This window comes from Clarias gariepinus, chromosome 1 (genome assembly GCF_024256425.1).
Source record: "Clarias gariepinus isolate MV-2021 ecotype Netherlands chromosome 1, CGAR_prim_01v2, whole genome shotgun sequence".
Taxonomy (NCBI): Eukaryota; Metazoa; Chordata; class Actinopteri; order Siluriformes; family Clariidae; genus Clarias; species Clarias gariepinus.
In genome coordinates this window covers 36319861-36341319 of record NC_071100.1, presented here as the reverse complement: position 1 = coordinate 36341319, position 21459 = coordinate 36319861, and the positions used below count along the sequence as shown (strand labels likewise).

General features: G+C 40.0%; 1 protein-coding gene across 1 annotated transcript in view; it reads left to right on the top strand.

Annotated features, from left to right (window-relative positions):
* The first annotated feature begins 15146 nt into the window (after positions 1–15146).
* The window catches only part of ank2b (ankyrin 2b, neuronal), a 105584-nt gene continuing 99271 nt past the window's right edge, over positions 15147–21459 (top strand). Inside the window, exon 1 of the mRNA XM_053497210.1 lies at positions 15147–15275. Within this exon, the coding sequence (XP_053353185.1) occupies positions 15147–15275 (129 nt within the window). The remainder of the gene's footprint in view (positions 15276–21459) is intronic.

Below are 21459 nucleotides of genomic sequence, written 5' to 3'. Positions count from 1 at the left end.
GAACGCCATTGACTGCGTGTGTCAGTGTGTATAATGATCCGACTATGAGCTGAAGTCTAGTTCTCCTCCTGAAATGTCAGACAGCTGAAACACTGGACACTCTGTCATTTCCCATATGAAAAGCTTTGTTGAGATCCTATCAATGTTCTTTTGATGCTGATGGAACATCATTCGGAGGCTTTCCTAGCTCTGGTCAGGCCTGACGCTGTCTACATGCATTGTTGTGTTCAGCTCACACAATGCCACACTGTCTCATCCACTGTGCTTCAACTTTGCCATATTGCTTTAATACAATTTGCTCAGATGATTCACAGAGACTTTCCATCTGTCTCATGACCATAGATTTTGGTGGGGCAGGACGACTTTAATAACGATTTAGTTTCAAACCTCAAACAAAATTTCAGCTGAGAGGCTCTCACATGTGGTTACTTTATAAGCTACAATCAAGTCATAGGATATACAGTGAACAGTTAGTTACACTGTTATTTCCTGTAAATTCCCCTGGGACCTGTAACCTCACTTCGGAGTAATAAAAATCCATCTTAGGATCCTGAGTGGTGCAGTAGAGAAGAGTTTGCCCTATCATCCCAAGTTTTATTCCTGGGTGATGCTACAGCCATCGAAAGACGAGAGCCTAGAGAGCGGGCTGGCTGTACTCTCTCTGATGGGGGATGGATGGCATCTCCACACTTTTACATCAATCATTACGACACTAGCCAATCAAGAACATCTGTGAGCTCACAGCTGTTGGGTAGCTGCCACTAACAGGGGAGTGCCTTAATTAGACGGGTGGGAATTGGAATAAGATGGGGGTCCACGATTGGAAGCAACTATATTAAGTAGAAAATAGTGGAAAACTCCACTTCAAAAAGCCTTTTATTTGATCTTATTCAGCATACAGTTTAAGCATATTTAGATATACATTTACTTGGCCGTGTCCAAAAAAACAAGGTTTGTTTCTCATCTTAAAGAGACCTTATACTAGCCTGGAAAATTCGGGTATTAAAAAAAACAACAACACATTTTCCTTTTTTTGCTTTTGTGTAAAAGAATGATTTATGAATATTATCCATCCATAATTTCATATATATACACTACCGTTCAAAAGTTTGGGGTCCAGTTCTAACTCCATGATCGTTCCTGATTTTTATTTATTTCTACATTGTAAAGGAATGCTGAAGGCATCCAAAAAATCCATTAATCTCCTTTGCACAGTTAATGGTGAGATGTGTCTGCTACTTACTGTCTGCTCTGTAAAGACTTCATAACGCCTCTAATCTGAGGTGCTGTTAATTGGTCATTTTTCAGGATGATAACTCTAAATGAACTTCTCGTCTGTGGCAGAGGTAGGTTTTGGTCTCGCTTTTCTGGGATGCCCTTCATGAGAGCCAGTTTCATTATGGTGCTTGACGGATTTTGCAAATGCACTTGACAATATATATATCAAGCTCTTTTAAACAGAGTATTTTTTTTATCTAACCCAGTCTCCAAGCCTGTCATTAAGGCTTTGTTCAGACTGCCAGCTCTGATCAGATTTTTGCCATACTGAATTGAAATCAGTTTGGAATCAGATTGCTTTCATGCAGTCTGAACACTGGATCTGTCTCAAATCGGAATTTCCTGTCCATTATGTCACTAATAACCTGACACAAAAAGTTCAAGTCCACATGATCACGTGACATGTAAGGTGGATCAATGGTTGTAAAAAATAACGGATGAAATGGATGAAAATAAATAATTATAATTTTGTCGAAATTAAAGTAGCCATAATTTAGTTGGTCACAGAGGGTCTTTTTTAACACATACTGTACTGTAAAAGCCACACATAAAAGCCACGCCTTGGAATTTTCAGTGCAGCTAGATTTAGTGTGTTTTCAGGCAGAGCTGCTGGGTTAACTGCATTCTGGAAATTGAGAACAATAGTCCCTGGACACAGGATGAACAAATCTCTGATAGCACTTTGGGGGATGCATCAGTACAGGCAAAGGAGTTATTGTTCTGCATGTGAGCCTCTGTCATCATTACCATCGTAACCAGTGCAGTTAGACAATGTGTGGGATTTGGGCCGCCAGTCTGGACAGACCCAAAACCGATCTGAACGCTCAGTGTAAAACAAATCAGATATGACTGCAGTCTAAAGCCCCACTAACCTGTCTATTGCTCCTCTCCTAAACATGGGGCAGCTTGATTTCTGTCTCAGTGGACCTTCATTAGTACTGGTTAAAGTTCTCATTTTGACAACTAGGTGTAATACAGTACTAGGGGAAAACAAATTGGAGCTAAATATTGGCTTATATCTGTCAAAGAGCAACTTAAAAAACATTGGACTTAAAAATGTATGAAGGTATGCATAAAATTAACATTTTGCATGATAATAGAGTATGGTTATATGATTTTTTTCTGTAATGTCAATGTTTCCTTGTGTTTTATGGTGGACTGCTGAACAGTAATTGGCAACTTGACTCTACACTTGAAACTCCATTCTCGACAGTTAGAATTTATAACCCTACTTACTCACTTGATGGCGGACCTCAAATTCACCTCGGCTATTAGACAAAAATGCAGAATGACATATTTTATATGATCAGCCAGAAGCGACTTGCCATTATGGAATATCTGTGTGTAGTCTAAGGTTTAAGCTGGAGTCAGAGGTTTTTGTTTTCTGTTTTCACTGCCTGCTTTTCATGTATAAATTGAACTGCTGAATTTCAAACCGGTCACAATTGAGTAGTATATGGAAATGAAATCCAGGCTTAATGAGCACCGCCACACGCCTGCACTTTTGGAAAGCCTCGGGCCATCTTGAATAATGTGTCTGTCTGCTGCCCCCAATCTATTGATACATTATTCATTTAAGACACGGCTGTGGGGTGCTACTCGTGTTTAATGACAGAGATGGGAAATTGGGACTAAGCCACTTGAGCAAATGTCATCATGCTGACTGCTGTTCCACAGAGGTGTAAATATTTATGAACACCTAGCTGATGCTTATTTTCAGGAATGAAGGCTCATAGACAGGTGACTAATTTTAGTGACACAACAGATGCGAATAAAATAAAGGTTTTTCAAGTCGTGTCCCCAGGAAAATCTAAGGGGGAAATTTTAATAAAAGCAAATGCATAATAATAATAATAATAAGAATAATAATCATAAATATATATTATTGATACTAATAATATAATTTCAAATGTATAGCTTATACATTAGTTTATGTATTTCAACCAAATCTCTCTCTCTCTCTCTCTGTCTAAATCACCCATTGTGTGGGATGTCAGACACTTTTTTTTTTGTCATGCTATTTTAATAGCAGATGTTGGTTAAAAATAGCTGCAGATGCAATTAGTGTGAACTATTAACTAACACTAAATAGTACTTGTGTTTCTGTGTCACTTTGGCAACCTGCACTTCTGCTTTTTAAAAGTGCCTCCCACTCACTGCTGTCCTTCCAAGGACCCGAAAATACCATGACACTAACTTCTATGATCAACCTTGTTCATGTGAAACACTCGGATTAGGTTGTAGTTTGATGCACTTCGTTTAAAGAGTCCGACGTGTCCTGTTCTGGTTTATTATCTGGTGCCATGTTAGCTCGCTCATGTTAGACACATGATGATGGATTTCAATGCTGTAAGTGCTTCTGCTCAGAGCACCTGGGCTCACCCTTCTCATGAGTTCACTTTGCAATGATATGGAGAATTAATGCATTACATATTTATTTTTTTATTAGATCACTGTCCTGGGCGAAGCACTGGCAGTCAATCGGTCTGTCTGTCTTTACTGCATGTCTGTCCATCTGCCCATCTGTCTGTCCATCCAGGAGACATTCTGACTGATCATGTTTAGCCTATAATGATGAATGTGATATTTTGGCAGTCTGCTTATCATTTAGTTTCCTGCAATACAATTATGTGTAAAAGTATTTGTCCCCTATTTTAATTATACTGTATGTTCATTTGTTAGTTTTTGTTTTTTTTTATAGGGGGGAGGGGGCAGGTGCAAAGCATAATAAAAATCGTCTAATTGTAGCAGGTCTTAGTATTAGGCAAATGCAACCTCAGACAAACAACATACTATATAATAATTTTTTTTACCGTGCCATTATTCACTTAACGAAAGTGAAGCCAAAAAGAAAACCAAAACATCTGGGCAATACTTAGGACCCCCTATGATTCTCAGTAGCTCATACTGTAGATCCATGCTTAGCAGTAATAACTTAAAGTATTGGCTCTTTTTATGACTTGTTCAGTCTCTCACATTGTTTTGTTCTATTCTTCGTCACAACAGTTGCTTCAGTTTAATTAGGTTTTTGGGCGTTCACTTATGCACAGCTCTGGTAAGGTCTTGTCACAGCATTCCAATTGATTGTCCCAAGAGAATTATGGTTTGTTCAGATGTAGTACGGTGAAACGCTGTCATGTTCATGTTCCATATTTTTTCAAACAGAAGATGTTTCCCCTGTCAACCCTTCCAAATAAAATGGTACTTGTTCAGTCTTCTTCTAATTGTGCTGTCATAGACTTTGACATTTAACATGCTCAGTAGGGCCCGTATGGTTTGAGATGTAGATCTTGGGTTTTTGGTATTTCTCTGAGCATTGAGTCTGCACTGACTCTGGAGTGAATGTGCTGGGACGTCCACTCCTGGGAAGATTGGCAACAGTCTGGAATGCGTTTAGCAATATAATAATGCTAAACACACTATACTGTAGAGTGACAAAAGTAAGACAGCCAAAGAGCAGTGGGACAGTAGGTTATTCATGAAAATGAAGGTTTTAAAGGCAAAGGTTAGTTACAATGAATATAAATTCGTGCTTACTTTTGTATTTGTAATAACAAGCTGATGAAGAAAGCTATTATGTCTAGACATCTGCTTCACTGCTTGCAAGTACAGTATGTAGATTAAAGTATGTGGGTTTCCTTATATAGTATCAGCACTAGATTTATTAAATGAGTTTCAGGAATTAAGACTTTAATCCAGGATAAACAGCATATATGTACAAATCTGTATGTTCTACACCTTTAACATATGGTGTGATGAGTAGACTGTAGGTCATGACAAAGCAAAAGAATTGGATACTGCACTAGAATAATGCAGTCTGAAAAAGAAGCTTTTTCTCACAACTTGAGCACATTCCAATGTCTTCTCTGGTTATTAATGATTCACTGCCCAGTTTGCTCAGTGACTGGTTAAGTGTCAGATCTCTATCTTTGCCTTTCTGTGCGTTCAGACTGACTCACGTTAGAGATGATTATTGAGGTACTGTATGTGATCTCGCTTGTCTAAGACAAGTATTAGTCTAAATTAAATTGCATTTAGGATCTATTAGTTTATTAATAGGTCCAGTAGTTTAGGGTTTGTGTAACATTTGTACAGAGCATCTGAGGCAGACGAACACTATTTCAACTTATATTTCAGCATATTTCAATGCTTTTGAAATTTTTTATTCCGGTTGGTCAGAAGGTGTTGATTAAGTTTCTATAACAGGGCCACCTGGACAGCATGCTGGCTGCAGGTTTCTATTAATGTACTCATTGGAAAAATCAGGGAACTGCGAATGGTGTAGGGACCAAGTGCGACAATAGTTAATCACTTCGCTGAAAGTGGACGCGAAAAATTACCATCTGTTGACACACCATGCTGGAGCACAAAAATCACATGAGATCTGTTATTCTTTTTTATGCACCATTCATAATTATTAAGTATGACATAATGTTAGTATTGAATAATAATACTACTCCTACTAATAATAATCTGTTGTTACTATTATGCACACATACAATAATATGTGCTAGCCATGATAGAAAAGCACCAGAACACCCAGTGCACCAAAGCCAGCTGTGCAAAGTGCCCAGAAGGCAAAGAGCCCAAGGCTACTGAACCCAGCCTCCAAACCCCCAGATCCCAGGCCAATCACGCCCCATGGAATGCGCTGGACAAACAAATCCAACCTGCTGCCATCGCCAAAAAAGCATTATTTATCATAACTTAAACAATACAATAGTCCTCTGATCCTCTGATCGTTATTACCCAAGAATATCCCAGTTTTTTAGCACCAGTTTTTTATTTATCCCTGTTTTGTCTGACGTTAATTCATGATCATATAAATAGCAAATTATAAACAGTCTTATCTCTGGGAGGGTGTTGTTATTTAAGGAGGCCAGGAGTAGGGAGTTATATTAGTGCTTGTACAGTATCTTATATCCAGATGGCTTAAGAGGAGATTTAACACACACACACACACACACACACACACACACACACACACACACACACACACACACACACACACACACACAAATCAGATATACAGTATCCACACAACCATAAATATCTACGCTGAAATTCTGTGACAGGGATTTTGGGGGACGCCCTGTTGCACACACTGAGTGTGTGTTCTGTGTGTGTATGTGTGTGTATAGTGTGTAACCTGGCTGTCTGTTCCGATTCTGGATCAGAGAAAAGACTTCACTATATCTATCCGCCTAATCCTGTAAGCTATTTCAGTAGCATCTGTGTCTGTGTCTGTCTGTGTGTGTGTGTGTGTGTGTGTGTGTGTGTGTGTGTGTGTGTGTGTGTGTGTGTGTGTGTGTGTGTGTGTGTGTGTGTGTGTGAGGGAGAGAGATATCACAGCGTGCTAATACCTCCAGCCTGACGAAGAGTAATCCACTTGACTTGCATTGACCATCTGTATGGCCTTCTCTCACTACGGATCTGTCTGCTCTCTCCCTCTCTACGTGCTTTCCTCCGTTCATTCTTTCATGTCTGGATATTGCTCAGAGGACTGCATTGTCCAAAAACACACATGAGTAGACGGACTGTGACTCGAGCAAGTGTCCAGGTAAGGTTTCCTGCTAAATGCATAGTAATTCTAAATAGCTATGGTGATTTCAATAGATGTAATATGGCTAAATGTTCTATAACCGCTACTCTGGTCTGTCGTCTATATCATGGTTTGTGCAGAAGTATGATGCTTACAGACACAGAAGTGTAACTAAGACGGTGATCAAATTTGCTATACGGTTATAATTTGTGCAGGAAAGACGGCTTCCTTTTTCTAGCAGCTGGTTGTAGGATATAGTAGTAGGGTCCACATGAAACAAATGTGTGCATGGAGTTTGCATGTTCTCCCTGTGTTTGGTAGGTTTCCTCCTGGTACTCCGGTTTCCTCTCACAGTTCAAAGACAGGCTAACTGGCGTTCCCAAATTGGCCGTAGTGTATGAATGGGCGTGTGAGTGTGACATGTACAGTGGTGTGAAAAACTATTTGCCCCCTTCCTGATTTCTTATTCTTTTGCATGTTTGTCACACTTAAATGTTTCTGCTCATCAAAAACCGTTAACTATTAGTCAAAGGTAACATAATTGAACACAAAATGCAGTTTTTAAATGAAGATTATGTTATTAAGGGAGAAAAAAAACTCCAAATCTACATGGCCCTGTGTGAAAAAGTAATTGCCCCCCCTTGTTAAAAAATAACTTAACTGTGGTTTATCACAGTTAAAAGTTCAATTTCTGTAGTCACCCCCAGGCCTGATTACTGCCACACCTGTTTCAATCAAAAAATCACTTAAATAGGAGCTACCTGACACAGAGAAGTAGACCAAAAGCACCTCAAAAGCTAGACATTATGCCAAGATCCAAAGAAATTCAGAAAAAAATGAGAACAAAAGTAATTGAGATCTATCAGGCTGGTAAAGGTTATAAAGCCATTTCCAAAGCCTTGGGACTCCAGCGAACCACAGTGAGAGCCATTATCCACAAATGGCAAAAACATGGAACAGTGGTGAACCTTCCCAGGAGTGGCCAGCCGACCAAAATTACCCCAAGAGCGCAGAGACAACTCATCCGAGAGGCCACAAAAGACCCCAGGACAACAACTAAAGAACTGCAGGCCTCACTTGCCTCAATTAAGGTCAGTGTTCACGACTCCACCAAAAGAAAGAGACTGGGCAAAAACGGCCTGCATGGCAGATTTCCAAGGCGCAAACCACTTAAGCAAAAAGAACATCAAGGCTCGTCTCAATTTTGCTAAAAAACATCTCAATGATTGCCAAGACTTTTGGGAAAATACCTTGTGGACCGACGAGACAAAAGTTGAACTTTTTGGAAGGTGCGTGTCCCGTTACATCTGGCGTAAAAGTAACACAGCATTTCAGAAAAAGAACACCATACCAACAGTAAAATATGGGGGTGGTAGTGTGATGGTCTGGGGTTGTTTTGCTGCTTCAGGACCTGGAAGGCTTGCTGTGATAGATGGAACCATGAATTCTACTGTCTACCAAAAAATCCTGAAGGAGAATGTCCGGCCATCTGTTCGTCAACTCAAGCTGAAGCGATCTTGGGTGCTGCAGCAGGACAATGACCCAAAACACACCAGCAAATCCACCTCTGAATGGCTGAAGAAAAACAAAATGAAGACTTTGGAGTGGCCTAGTCAAAGTCCTGACCTGAATCCTATTGAGATGTTGTGGCATGACCTTAAAAAGGCGGTTCATGCTAGAAAACTCTCAAATAAAGCTGAATTACAACAATTCTGCAAAGATGAGTGGGCCAAAATTCCTCCAGAGCTCTGTAAAAGACTCGTTGCAAGTTATCGCAAACACTTGATTGCAGTTATTGTTGCTAAGGGTGGCCCAATCAGTTATTAGGTTCAGGGGGCAATTAACTTTTCACACAGGGCCATGTAAGTTTGGATTTTTTTTCTCCCTAAATAATAAAAACCATCATTTAAAAACTGCATTTTGTGTTTACTTGTGTTATCTTTGACTAATAGTTAAATGTGTTTGATGATCAGAAACATTTAAGTGTGACAAACATGCAAAAGAATAAGAAATCAGGAAGGGGGCAAATAGTTTTTCACACCACTGTATGTGTGTGTGTTGGATTGGCATCCTGTCCATTGTCTACTCTGCCTCGTACATAAGTCTCCTGGTTAGGGTCCAAGCCCCCGTGATCCTGTATACAGGATAAAGCGGTATAAGTGATAAGTTTTTTTAAAATGACATAAAGTAATGCTTCCTTTATACAAACTCCATCATAACTCGTAATCATCAAACCCAACTCTTGAATTCTCTTTGAAAAGCCCCTCTGTCGCAGGTGATGGTCTTCCATTGGGCTACAAAATGTGCACGGAGATGACAATGTGCACAGGTGGATGAAGAAGTTTAAAGAAGGGGAAGACATATTAAAGTATTATAGACAGACTATGCTAAATGAGACCATCAACGGTGACAAAAGGGATTTTCAGAGAGGATTCGAGAGTTGGGTGCAATAATGGTGCAAATGCATGGTTTGTGATGAACCTTTATCCAGAGGAAGAGGTTCTTTGAACCATATAAGTAAGTTGATAAATGGCAAAATAGACACTTTTTAAAATTATTTTTTCCCCTCCTATTTGTTCCACTAGACAAATAAGATGTTTTTTTCATTTGAAATACAGTACATAGCGGACTCTTGCTCGGGGGGCATTGGTAGCTCAGAGGGCTACAGCCCTGAAGTCCTGATCGGAAGGTCGGCGGTTCGAGCCCCAGCTTAACCAGGCTCCAATGTCGGGCCCTTGAGCAAGGCCCTTAACCCCTTCTGTATAATGACTGACACTGCACTCTGACCCCAGTTACGCTGGGATATGCCAAGAAAGAAATGCCTTTCTATTCAACATCTCAGTGCCTTGAGTTCCAGCATTTCTTCTAGAAACAGTTGCTGCAGTGTGTAGACATGAATAATTATGATCTGGAATATTTCAAAGCTGTCTCACTTGCGTTTGCTGTTTCCCATTCCCTCGGCTTCGTGGTGGCAATAACTATCTAACTGCGACATTAATAATATTTGTGGCTTGAGAATTCTGATCCGCAGCACCAGCGTGGGGATTTTTAGCTGACGAACCACTTTTTTTTTTTTTGCCAAGCTGTTTATTCTAGTCCAAGTGTGCCTGCCTGCCTTCCGTTGGCTGAAATCATTAATTAAACAAACAAGAGCCAAAAAAGAGCAGTGACGAGTGCACGAGTGGGCGGGTCCTACCACGGCCAACAGATTAACACTAATCCCTGTTTCTAATCGAGTCCCTTATTTCAGTTTCGATAATTAAAGGATGAAACCTTCTTTTGTCAAAGATGTTTTTTAAGAGCATGCACTCATTTCATTGGGTTGCATTCAGTGCATTCAGTGCACCATCTTTACACGAAACAAGCTCTCGGATTTAAGATTGATAATAGCAATTAATAGAGGAGTAACAAGGGGACTGGAATGGTTTGATCTAATTTTGGTGTTATTCTCATCTACATAAGTATCTGTCATAATTAAACTGGTAGTGGAAACATTGTACTTCTAAGAGCCTGCATTCAACAAAAACAGAGAGACAGTGAGAGAGAGAGCGAGAGAGAGAGAGAGAGAGGTCTCTTTGTTCCTAAACAAGGTATTAAGGTGATGAATGAGATTATTGTGATAGGTGGGATTTTAGGACATCTTTTATATGGGTGGGTGTGACTGAAGTCTCTCTCTCTCTCACGCTCATGTTTGTAGGTTATAATCAATAATCAATTTTAAAATAAAACCTTTTCTCATCATAAAAAGCAGCGTTCTATATACTGTAGCCAGAACTGATATTATATTCCATGTCATTAAGGGAATATTTGGCCAACACCCTGAACCCCCCCCCCCCCCCCTCCCACACACACACACACACAGAGCGATGATGATGTGCCTCCATCTTTCACTTCTTTTACTCTATCTGCACTCAGGTGTGAATTGATTGGCTCATGCCCTGAAACTCTAGGGACTCCCAGTCAGGATAAAAATGCACAGAGGGCCGCTGGTCTCCTTTGGAAACGCCTCGGCTTTGTTTCCATGGGGACTCAAAGCTGCAAACGGCGAAGGTGGAAGCGTTGCTTAAAATAGCCCGAGTTCCACTACCACCATCGCACCGCTGATCTCAGCCGTGTTCATTGCTTCCTGACAAAACCATGTAGGAATTGCGAAAAGGGTGATGTCTAGTAAGATAATGCCTTATTATTATTTTCTTCTGATTATGGAATAAATCTATTCATTAAATAATAACAGCAGTCAATTAAGTCTATATTGACTTGGTCAGTATAACTTGGATTAATTAGTATTTGAGTAGAAATAATGCTTGATGTTGATTAGCCAGACTTGCACTTGTTTGCTACGGTACATATAAAGAGCTGAAAGCTCAAACATCTGTGTGCTGAAAACAACGGTGACATTTGATGCTGCTGAAGCTTGCTGTGGTGCTTATAGGTCAGGAAGGATGTGACTCAATGATACATCAAATATTCCATATGATACCACAAACCTATCACCTGAGTCTGTATCACCCGCAGGTTATTTCAGTTAGAGAAATCAATGCTCCTGTATATAACTGTAACAGTTAGAGTCAATTCCATTTATGTGTGTGTGTGTGTATCCATACATGACAGAAGGGTTTGAGCAGACCAGCAAGCCCGTCTAACCCGCTTCAAATCTATCTCCCTGCGATCATCTGAATCATTTTTCTTTTTGGCTCACATGATACTGCCATGAATTCACGATGTGCCAAAAACGAAAGCCATCTGCTCTCTCTCTCTCTCTCGCTCACTCACTCTCTCTTTCTCTCTCTCACACTTTTTCTGTTTCTGTTTATCAGTTCTAATGAGAAAATTGTCATATATGCATCACCATAGATTCCTTTTTGTTTTTTTAGTCTTCATGTGTGTGTGTGTGTGTGTGTGTGTGTGAGCACATGGCTGAAGGTTTTAGAACCCCATGTCATTTTTGAACCAGCCACACCTTTGTATCCTGCCGTTTATCCCATGCCGTTTACACAGCGATGTAGCCAACATAAGATGTGGGCTTACATACATTTTTTTGTTAGGTAAAATAAAAGATAAATATTACAGCTAATATTTACTGACAATACTTTCCAAAAATTCTTCAATAAGTTTTCCTCTCCAAAAATGCGTCCCAATATTAAGTGTACAGTACTGTATGTGGAGCATCCAGCATGTTACTATTAAAACAATAACAGATTCGTATGAGCACATTAATAAAAATCTGTGATACAACTTGCAGTTGATGCTAATGTTTAGAGTGGCTGTTCTTTGTCACAAAGTAAAATGGAGCATTTACCAGAAGAAAAGTAGAACATTTTGAAAAAAAAGGCACTGTGGCCTCGCACCTCCAGAGTCGAGGGTTCGACCTCTGCCTTAGGTCTGTGTGCATGGAGTTTGCATGTTCTCCCTATGCATGGTGGGTTCCCTCCAGGTCTGTCTAAAATGCAGATGACCTTTATTTTTATGATCTTCACATTCATACATATTTGCACTCGTTTCTATTTAAATTCTGTCAATTTCCACAACAGTTTCCATATTTTCCATATTTGTACAGTCATTGCCCATACAGTACTTTGTATTTGCAGTTTTTTAAATATATTTCTATTTCTTTCTCCTACAGCTAAGTTGTTCTATATTTCATTCTTGTTCTATTTCATAATTTATTTCTTATTGTTAATCTTGATTTTCCATTATTATTGTTATCTTGATTTTAAGGTTACTAAAGGTCGTATAAGCATTTCACTGCATATCGTACTGTGTATGACAGTGTATGTGACAAATGAAATTTAAATTTGATTAAAAAATTGTTTGGCCTTCCCAAATAGCCTGTTGGGATAGGCTCCAGCCCCCTGCAGTGAATAAATGAATGGGGGAAAAAAACATTTCTACTATCCATATGTTCTGATTCATCATGAAACATTTTATGATTCACAAATAAGCATGTTATATGTATTTTTTATTTTACATTTATATTATAATATTAACACTACTAGAATCAGGTAACAAGATGTCACGACTCAAAAATGGTTTATTACTTATGGTATAAAGTGCAAAAAAAAGTCATTGTTTGGATTCAAATAAGCACATAAGACCTCATGCATGCCTTTCATTGGATAGTTACTGCAGTGATTAATACGTTTCAGCTGCCAGCAATTATTTTAACCCTAACTGATGCAATTATTTTAAACCTAACTAGATTCTCACTTGTTAAACAAACCATGTCGGAACATGTATCTCATGGTCATAGAAAAGATGTTACAGTCAAATTATTGGCCTGCATCGAGCTAAGAAAAGAACAAAGCTGATGGAATTGGATCCAACTCATTATTAAGAACCGGACAGATAGTGCCAAACTGTCAACTTCACAGAAACAACTGTGACCACAAGCAGATTACTTTACAGCTACATTTAATATTGAAAGTAAGAGCATTTCCACATGCACAATGTGACAAGAACTCACAGGATTGTGACTAAACAGCTGCGTCGCCATGAGAAAACGTGTTAGTGAGGCTAATTAGGAAAAACTGCTTAAATCGAATGTAAAGAGTTGATGTGGCCTGATGAGTTCAGGTTGACCCTATTCCAGAGTGATGGGTGCATCAGGGTAAGAACAGAAGCGCATGGATTTCTTCTATCCTAAAGGGTCGGGTACCTTATGTTTCATGGCAACAATATCAAGATTCATATTCACTCAAAGTCCTGACGTTTACCCTATTGAAAGTCTTTGGAAGGCACTTTGTGGATGGTTTAATTCGCCCTTCATCAGTATAATATTTCAAACAAAAATTAACACGACTCTGGACAAAAAAAAAAAATGTTGTGATGTTGAAACAATGCATCAGTGAACGTGTGCCATTAGCAAAGGTAAAGCCGGTCGAAGGAAATATTGTTATTAATTTATTTGTATTATTCATTTAAGCCAGGTATTGTGGTTGTTTATGGAATTGTATCCTTGTGCTAAGGATTACATCATGTATTACATCATCAGTAATAAGTGCATTAGTTGAAGATAGATAGTTAATCTGTAGCTGTAGTGATTATTTTAAAAGGATGCATATTGGTGCCGAACAAACCAGTTTGTGTGCTAGTGTTTGGTGTAAGAAGGGGAATCAGCCAGCAGATGGCACCATAGTGAAACAAACCAGGGTGTGTGCTGCACTGAGGCTCCTGGACAAATCAGTTTGTTTTTGTTGCACTGATATCGCAGGTTTATCATTTAACTGTTAGTGTCACTTTGCATCATTCCTGAAAAGGCTTTACTAAAAATAAGTTATTTGCATGGCAAACAATAAATAAATAAATAATGTACTATTAGCCTGACATAAGCGTTGATTTTACAGGTGAACAGACGCCTGGCCGTTTCATGAGCGGCCTTGGTTTTATTCAGACTGTAGAGTGTAGATTGTATTCATGGAGTGCTATAGACGCGGTGGTACACACGTAAGCACGCAGACACCCGTCAACCCAGCCACCCACTCTTGCACACACACTCTCTTTGATGTGGCTCTTTAATCTATCAGAGGAGCATCCCGGATCCTGTATGTGTGCTGGGATTTTACAAGCTTGTTTTGACTTCATGTGGAGGTAGACTGCACCATTTTCTCCTTCTGACGGGTGGGAAGGAAATGTGATGGGGGTTGATGTGCTAGGTGGTTGCTTTTAATATTTCATCTCCCTCCCCCCCCTCCTCCCGCCTGGTTTTCTCGCATGGTTGAATCCGTTTGTCCCGGCGAGTGGGTACAGTGTGGAAGTGAGGAATGTGATTGGTCGCATCATCATGTTTTCTCTCATGACTGTTCATGTAGTGCTGAAGCGGGGCAGTGTGTCCACACAGGGATGGGTCACCCCCTCGTTCTGCCTTTCAGGATAACTTATTGACCGTCTCTCATCTCGATACACCATCCTTTATCTTACACACTTGGCGTCACCTACAGTATGTACGCTTTTAACTAGAGAGAGACGAGACTGATCTGGACTATTCTATTCAGAGAACTGTCGTGGGAGGACTACAGCTTCTCTCTCTCTCTCTCTCTGGTTTACTTCTGATTATCCTATACCCCTCCCTTCTTGCATTGTTTCTCTCACATACACGCTGTCACCTGTGTTGGATGCTGCTACCCAGAGTGAGGAGGCTGAGCTTGAGTCTGGACTAGTCTGTTCAGGGAGCTCTTGGATCTGTCTCATTCCCTGACTGCGCTTGTGCAGAGACAGCAGGTGCTTCTTCTCTGCCCTTGGGCAGGAGACTCGCCTGCCATTTGGCAATCGGACTCCTGTCCTGTCAACTTATATTTTTTCGTCTTCTTGTGGACAACCTGTATCAATTATGGCGCACGCGGCGGCGCATCTCAAAAAGGCCCGGTTGGAGATGGAGCAGCAGCCTGACACAAAGGTGCTGGAGAAGGCGCGTGAGAGAAGGAGACGCTCCAGAGAACGGGCTGAGCGCAAACGCAAGGTACGCCACACGGCAGACCGGCTTTTTTTTCCTTCCCATCCCACCTCCATCAGCAACATGGGCACTGATGCTTCCTAGAATATCATACCACCCTTACCATGTCACTACCAGTTACATCAGCTACATCTATGGTTTTTTTTTCCTTGAAAACCCATGAGATTTCCAGGATTCTTTTTTTTTTTTTTTTTTACCTCCCCATTAAACATTTTCTAAGCCTTCAATCATATATACCTTCTAATGCAGCCCTTACAGGAAACCTTCCCCTTTTGATGTATCTGTTTTCTGTAATGCATTAGGATATTATATTGAACTAACCGAGTACAAATAACTTCCTCGTGCCAATATTTGCTTCATTCCTCCTTATGTATTCATATGATAACATCCACTCCTTGCCACTTCATATGCATGCACATATTTATATATATTTCTGCTTTAAGACACCGTTCCTCCGGCTCACACTGTAGCACAGCATCCTTTGAGCACCTCTTTGCTAAAAACCCACCGCATTCAGCATTTAGTCAGCGTCTTGTCTTGCTTCATTAATCTTCTCCTAACATGGTGACCGGTGTCACACAGAGCCTGGTATGAGTCCTACTGCAGCATCACATATTTGTGCAGTACATTTGCTGCTATGCGACTGTGTATTTGGGAATCTCTGATTGTACACAGGAGCCTGAGATCAAGGGCATGTCTTAAAGAAGCGGTGAAATGCACCGTGGCTAACGCTGCATCGCTAATACCTGATGAAAGGCTGTTTGTATGGAGATGCCTTAGAGAGAGATATACGACATGCACGAAGGCGTGAGATTAACAGTGATTCCCATATGATCACTCTGCCATGTTTGGTTTCCAAGGAGATTAATCGGCGTTTCGAAATTGTCTCTCGAGAAGCTGGTTTGTGTGTTTATGGCTGGGGGAAGGTGAAGGTGTCATGGTTTTCGATCTGCATCAATGGAAGCCACCCATGAAATCACAAAAACATTTTGCATGATTGTATGTTTCCTGCAGTTTTATTTGCTGAGGACGATGTTGCTTAAATGACTATAATTGTGAACGGTTGAAGACAGCGTTCTAAAAAAAAAAAAAACAAGCTGGAGAAATGACAATTTACGCACAGATCGCACAGAGATCGAGAGTTATGTAACACCGATACTTTGCGGCAGTTGGACAGAAACTAAACCGCGCTTCAAATGGCAGGTTGCAAAGACAAACATGAGACAATGTCACAAAACTTATTTAAAGGAACAAGGAGGTATGATTAAGCACAGTGTAAATAAAACCCACAACCACCAAGTTGCCACTGTTGGGCCCTTGAGCAAGGCCCTTAACCCTCAACTGCTCAGATGTGTAATGAGATAAAAATGTAAGTTGCTCTGGATATGAGTGTCGGCCAAATGCCTAAATGTAAATGTAAGCTCCCTGGACAAAAACTAAACAGGTGACATCCATCAGTCTTACTGTTTAAATTTCAGTTGTTTATGCATCTGGATAAAACTGAATTGCCAGATCCAGTATTGTTCAGCACTGTTGGGTAAACTGGGTGTTATTGTGGTCTAATTAAATGGCTTTATTGGGAAGCATTAAATCACGTAACCAGCCGAAAATTATATTGTTCGCTCTTAATTTGAAATGGATGAAACGACAAGTTAAACAAAGAATGACTAGCATTAGTATTACAAGCCACATCGTCAATTCTTTTTTTTTTTTGTCCAGGTCAGACTTGCATGTCATGATAGTTTACATTCATAATTCCCAGTGACTTTTATCTGAGTCGAATGTGGACGCAACTGTCCTCTGAAACGGCACACAAGCAGACAACGATACGTCTTAGCTCGTACCGTCTGTATTAAAATATGTCATAGCTGTGCGACCAGTCATTCATTTCAAACAGTGGATTCCAGTTTAGCAGAAATATGCCATCTGGAGGGCTGCAAGCAGTTGGTTGGTTGTATTTGTTGAGGTCCAGAGGAAGGAACAAAGCCTTTAGCTGTTTTAGCAGCTACTGTATTGTTAGCCCGGGTGTGACATCCCAATGCTGCTATTGCTAACTGACGTCAACGAGCGTCCCACGCATGAACAGAGGCAAAAAGTGGCATGACCGTGACTATGTATTAGATATGTATCTGATCTAGGGGCAGAAATCAATGTAACTCAGATCCGATCTGAAAAACAGACTTGTGCATTCTGGCAGCCTTCAAACTAATCAGGTCTGCATCACTCTCACTCACTCACTCACTCACTCACTCACTCATTGTCTATACAGCTTTGTCCTGTATACAGGGTCGCCGGTGGCCTGGAGCTTATGCCAGGAGACTTAGGGCACAAGGCGGGGTACACTCTGGACAGGGTGCCAATCCATCGTACGGCACACACACAAACACACAATCATTTATACACTATGAACAATTTAGGAATGCGAATTAGCCTAATCTGCATGCCTTTAGACTGAGGGAGTAAACCGGAGTACCAGGAGGAAACCCACCAAACATGTAGAGAACATGCAAACTCCATGCACACAGACCCGAGGCAGGAATCTAACCACAAATCCACCGGCTTTCTGTGTCAAGTGAAGGTATAAAAATCAGATTTGAGTCACTTCAGGCAAGTAACCTGAACGCAAAGATTTTTTATAAAGATGATTTTAGCTGAAGTTATATGCATATGTGGCACATATAAAATATGTTTGTAGTTTCAATGACGATTACCTGTTCAGCAAATATGGAGTGAATACACAAATGTACTTTTACTGGGTTAAATTTAGCATTGTTTGGCCTGTAAAATCAGTTTGGGTTAAAATGTATTCATATACAGTATTTATTTACCTTTTACGGGTGTGTTGTGTCTAGGCCAGATATTGTTTAGACATAATCCATAAAGGGCTGCAGTCACAGACAGATAATCACCTCCCTCCTTCTCCTTTGTTTACTTTCTTTTTCTTTTTTCAATTTCCGAAGTGCTCTGGACTCTTCATGAATCTTACATGAGAATCTGGAACATGGTCGAGCTCACACATTGTACATGAAGACTGCAAAGCCAGGAGCCATTTTAATGCTTCAAGCAAATAAATGAGACTTCTTGCTTTTGCTAACCTCCATGTCCTTCTGTGTGGATTGCTCCTGTTTATTTATAAATCCACTATATAACTGGCAAGCATGGAGGACCTGCGTGGTTTTAGTTCCTCCCTACAGCAAAGTTTGCCAAACTACAGTACAGTACAGTAGTTTTAATGCTGTTGAAAGAATTAACACGCATATGAACAGGTAATCATTTTGCCGAACAGAATCTGCAAACACTAGACATGACACATCAAAATCCAAGCATCTGTACTGTAAACAGTACCACTAGACAATAGGAAAAAACTAGAAGATAAAGAACTGTAGATAAAGTATTCAAATCTTAATCTGACTCTTTGGTGGTTTACTGTAGACACGATTATATGTGGACTACCGTATATACACTATTTCCCCCCACGGTCCTACGACATGCGGATGAGGCTAATTAGCGCACTAAATTGACTGTAGTGTGTAAACGTGCGTGTGAATGTTGAAGGTCCTACCACGGTTGTGAAAATAGAAATAAATACTATGATCACTATTGGCCTCCATGGTAGCTTGTTGCACTACAGAGGTTTCTAGATGGACGGATGGATGGATCCATGGTTTCATGTTATTTACACCAAATTCTGACCCTTCAGGACCATCGGAATGTCACAACAGAAACCGAGACTCATCATACAGGCATGAGACATGTTTGAGACATCTTTTTCCAGTCTCATATTGTACAATTTTGGTGAGCCCATGCAAATTGTAGCCTTGGTTTCCCATTCTTTGGCTGACAGGAGTGGCACCTGGTGTGGTGTTGTGCTGCTGTAGCTTATCTGCTTCCAGGTTTGTCATGTTGTGTGTCCAGAGATGCTCTTTGGCATACCTCGAGTGTAATGAGATGTTACTGTTGCCTTTCTATCAGCTGGAACCAGTCTGGCTATTTTCCTTTGTAAGGCATTTTAACCCAAAGAATTCCTGCTCACTGGATATTTTTTATAAACCCAAAGGATGGTTGTGTGTGAAAATCCCCAGAGATCAACAGTTTCGAAAATGCTCAAACCAGCCATTCTGGCATCAACAACCATGCCGTTTAGATTCATTAAATCATCTTTTTTTTTTTACCCATTCTGATGCTTGGTTTAAATTACAGCAAACCATGTAGACTCTCTCTCTTTAGATAAGGACAATATAGACAGACACCTAATTTCAATGAACTTGTCGGCGACAGCCTAAATTCACAGGAACAACTGGAGCTGTGTATGTTTAAGGTGATTTGGCTCAATGTCCTATTTCATTGTTGAGTGCTGGTGCACAAGTAGATTGAAACATATTCATGTGCCCTAATAGTGTTTCTTCCATCATAATAATGAAGCCAAAAAAATGTTACAAAAAGAAATGCAAATTATATATATTGTAGCATATCTGGTTGGTTATAGGTGGCAGAGTTGCATATTGATTAGCACTATGGTCTTGCACCTTCAGGTTCGAGTGTTTGCAGTGCTTGGTTGGTTTCCTACGAATACTCCTGTTTCCTCCCACAGTCCAAAGACACGCAGAGTAGGCTTATTGTCATTTCCTTATTGCCTGTAGAGGGTTGTGCCCTGCAGTGGACTGGGACCCCATCCAGGATGTACCCTGCCGCGCGCCACGAGTCCCCAGGGATAGGCTCCAGGTTTTCCGAGACCCTGACCAGGATAAGCCGTATAGAGAATGAGTAAGAAAGTGATCAAAAGATGACAGGACTGAAGTTTTGAGTATTTTTTGTTCCTAAACTTTATACAGATACAGAAAACATTGCACAGTTTTGCCTAATTAAGGTAGTGATGTGTTTAAGTATTACAGAAAAAAATATATTATTTATTTTTACTGTACCATCCAAATATCAGATTTTTAGTGCCGCAAGGACACAAACATTTCAGTCTGAATGCTATGAAGCAGTTGCACCAAAAAATCAGCCAAGCACACAGTCACAGAGAAATAGGAACATGTCCTTGCTAAGTCATAATTTATTCACAACAATTGTTTTCACTAGTTCTTTCCCTCCTCTTCTTTTGTGTTGCCATTTTTTTAATTACCTAAACTATAAAATCATTTTATCAATATGTTTAGAATATCAGGTGTTTCCTATTCTTCAAATTGACGTATGTGATGGAGTCAGGTCATGTTTAGGTTTTCAAATTTACATGCATCTTTGCTAAACAACCCACGTCAGTCATATCCAGAAGAACACATACTGTAAGCCAAAATGTGATTGAATTAGTGAACGAGTGACTGAATTAGCATGCTGCTCAGAAGGACCCTGTGTTATTAAGGGAGTAGAGCTACTGTATATGTACTTTAGATTCTAAATGAAATTACTTAAAATCCTCCACATCTGGCTCTGTGGACTGGGCTGATAATCCAGCCTTTTTCATTCTAAGTAAACACGCTTGCAGTCCATTTATGCATCTGATGGTAATCTGGAGAGTGTTATGCAAAACAGCAATCTGTGCATTTCTGCAACAGTATATTCAGTATATAGTCTGAAAAGAATTTCACATCAACTCTGCTGTATTTCATTAAATGTCTTTTTTTTTTTTGCGTATCAAATATGCTTGTATTGTATTTTTGCAGACTTACATGTATGATTTTGCCTAAATGTGCCTTAAAGGAATTAATGCTATTTAATTACAGACTGTAATCTACTACAGTACTTATTCTAATCAGTCAGATCTTAGTATTCTATCCATTAAATGGTTTTATTTTAAGGAAATCCTTGTCTGGTAGAATCAATAACAAATCATTTAATATTTTATTAGAGCCAAGCTATTATTTCTCCCTTTGGTAAACACCTCTTTAAAGGTTTGCAGCTTGATATATTTGGGTTGTACAATGCATTAGAGTGCCTGATGTGTGCCGCTTAACTTATCTTCTTCCACCATGCTATAGCAAGCCGGTATGTGCAGTGCAATAAAGATTAAATGCTGAGAAAACACACATACATGCACACACACACACACACACACACACACACACACACACACACACACACACACACACACCAAGCTTGCCAATAAACTCTTGCAGTCCAGCTGTCCGAGTTGCTATGGTAACATAGCCCCTGACTCCTTTTTTTCCATCCTTACTCAGTGCAGTCGTGT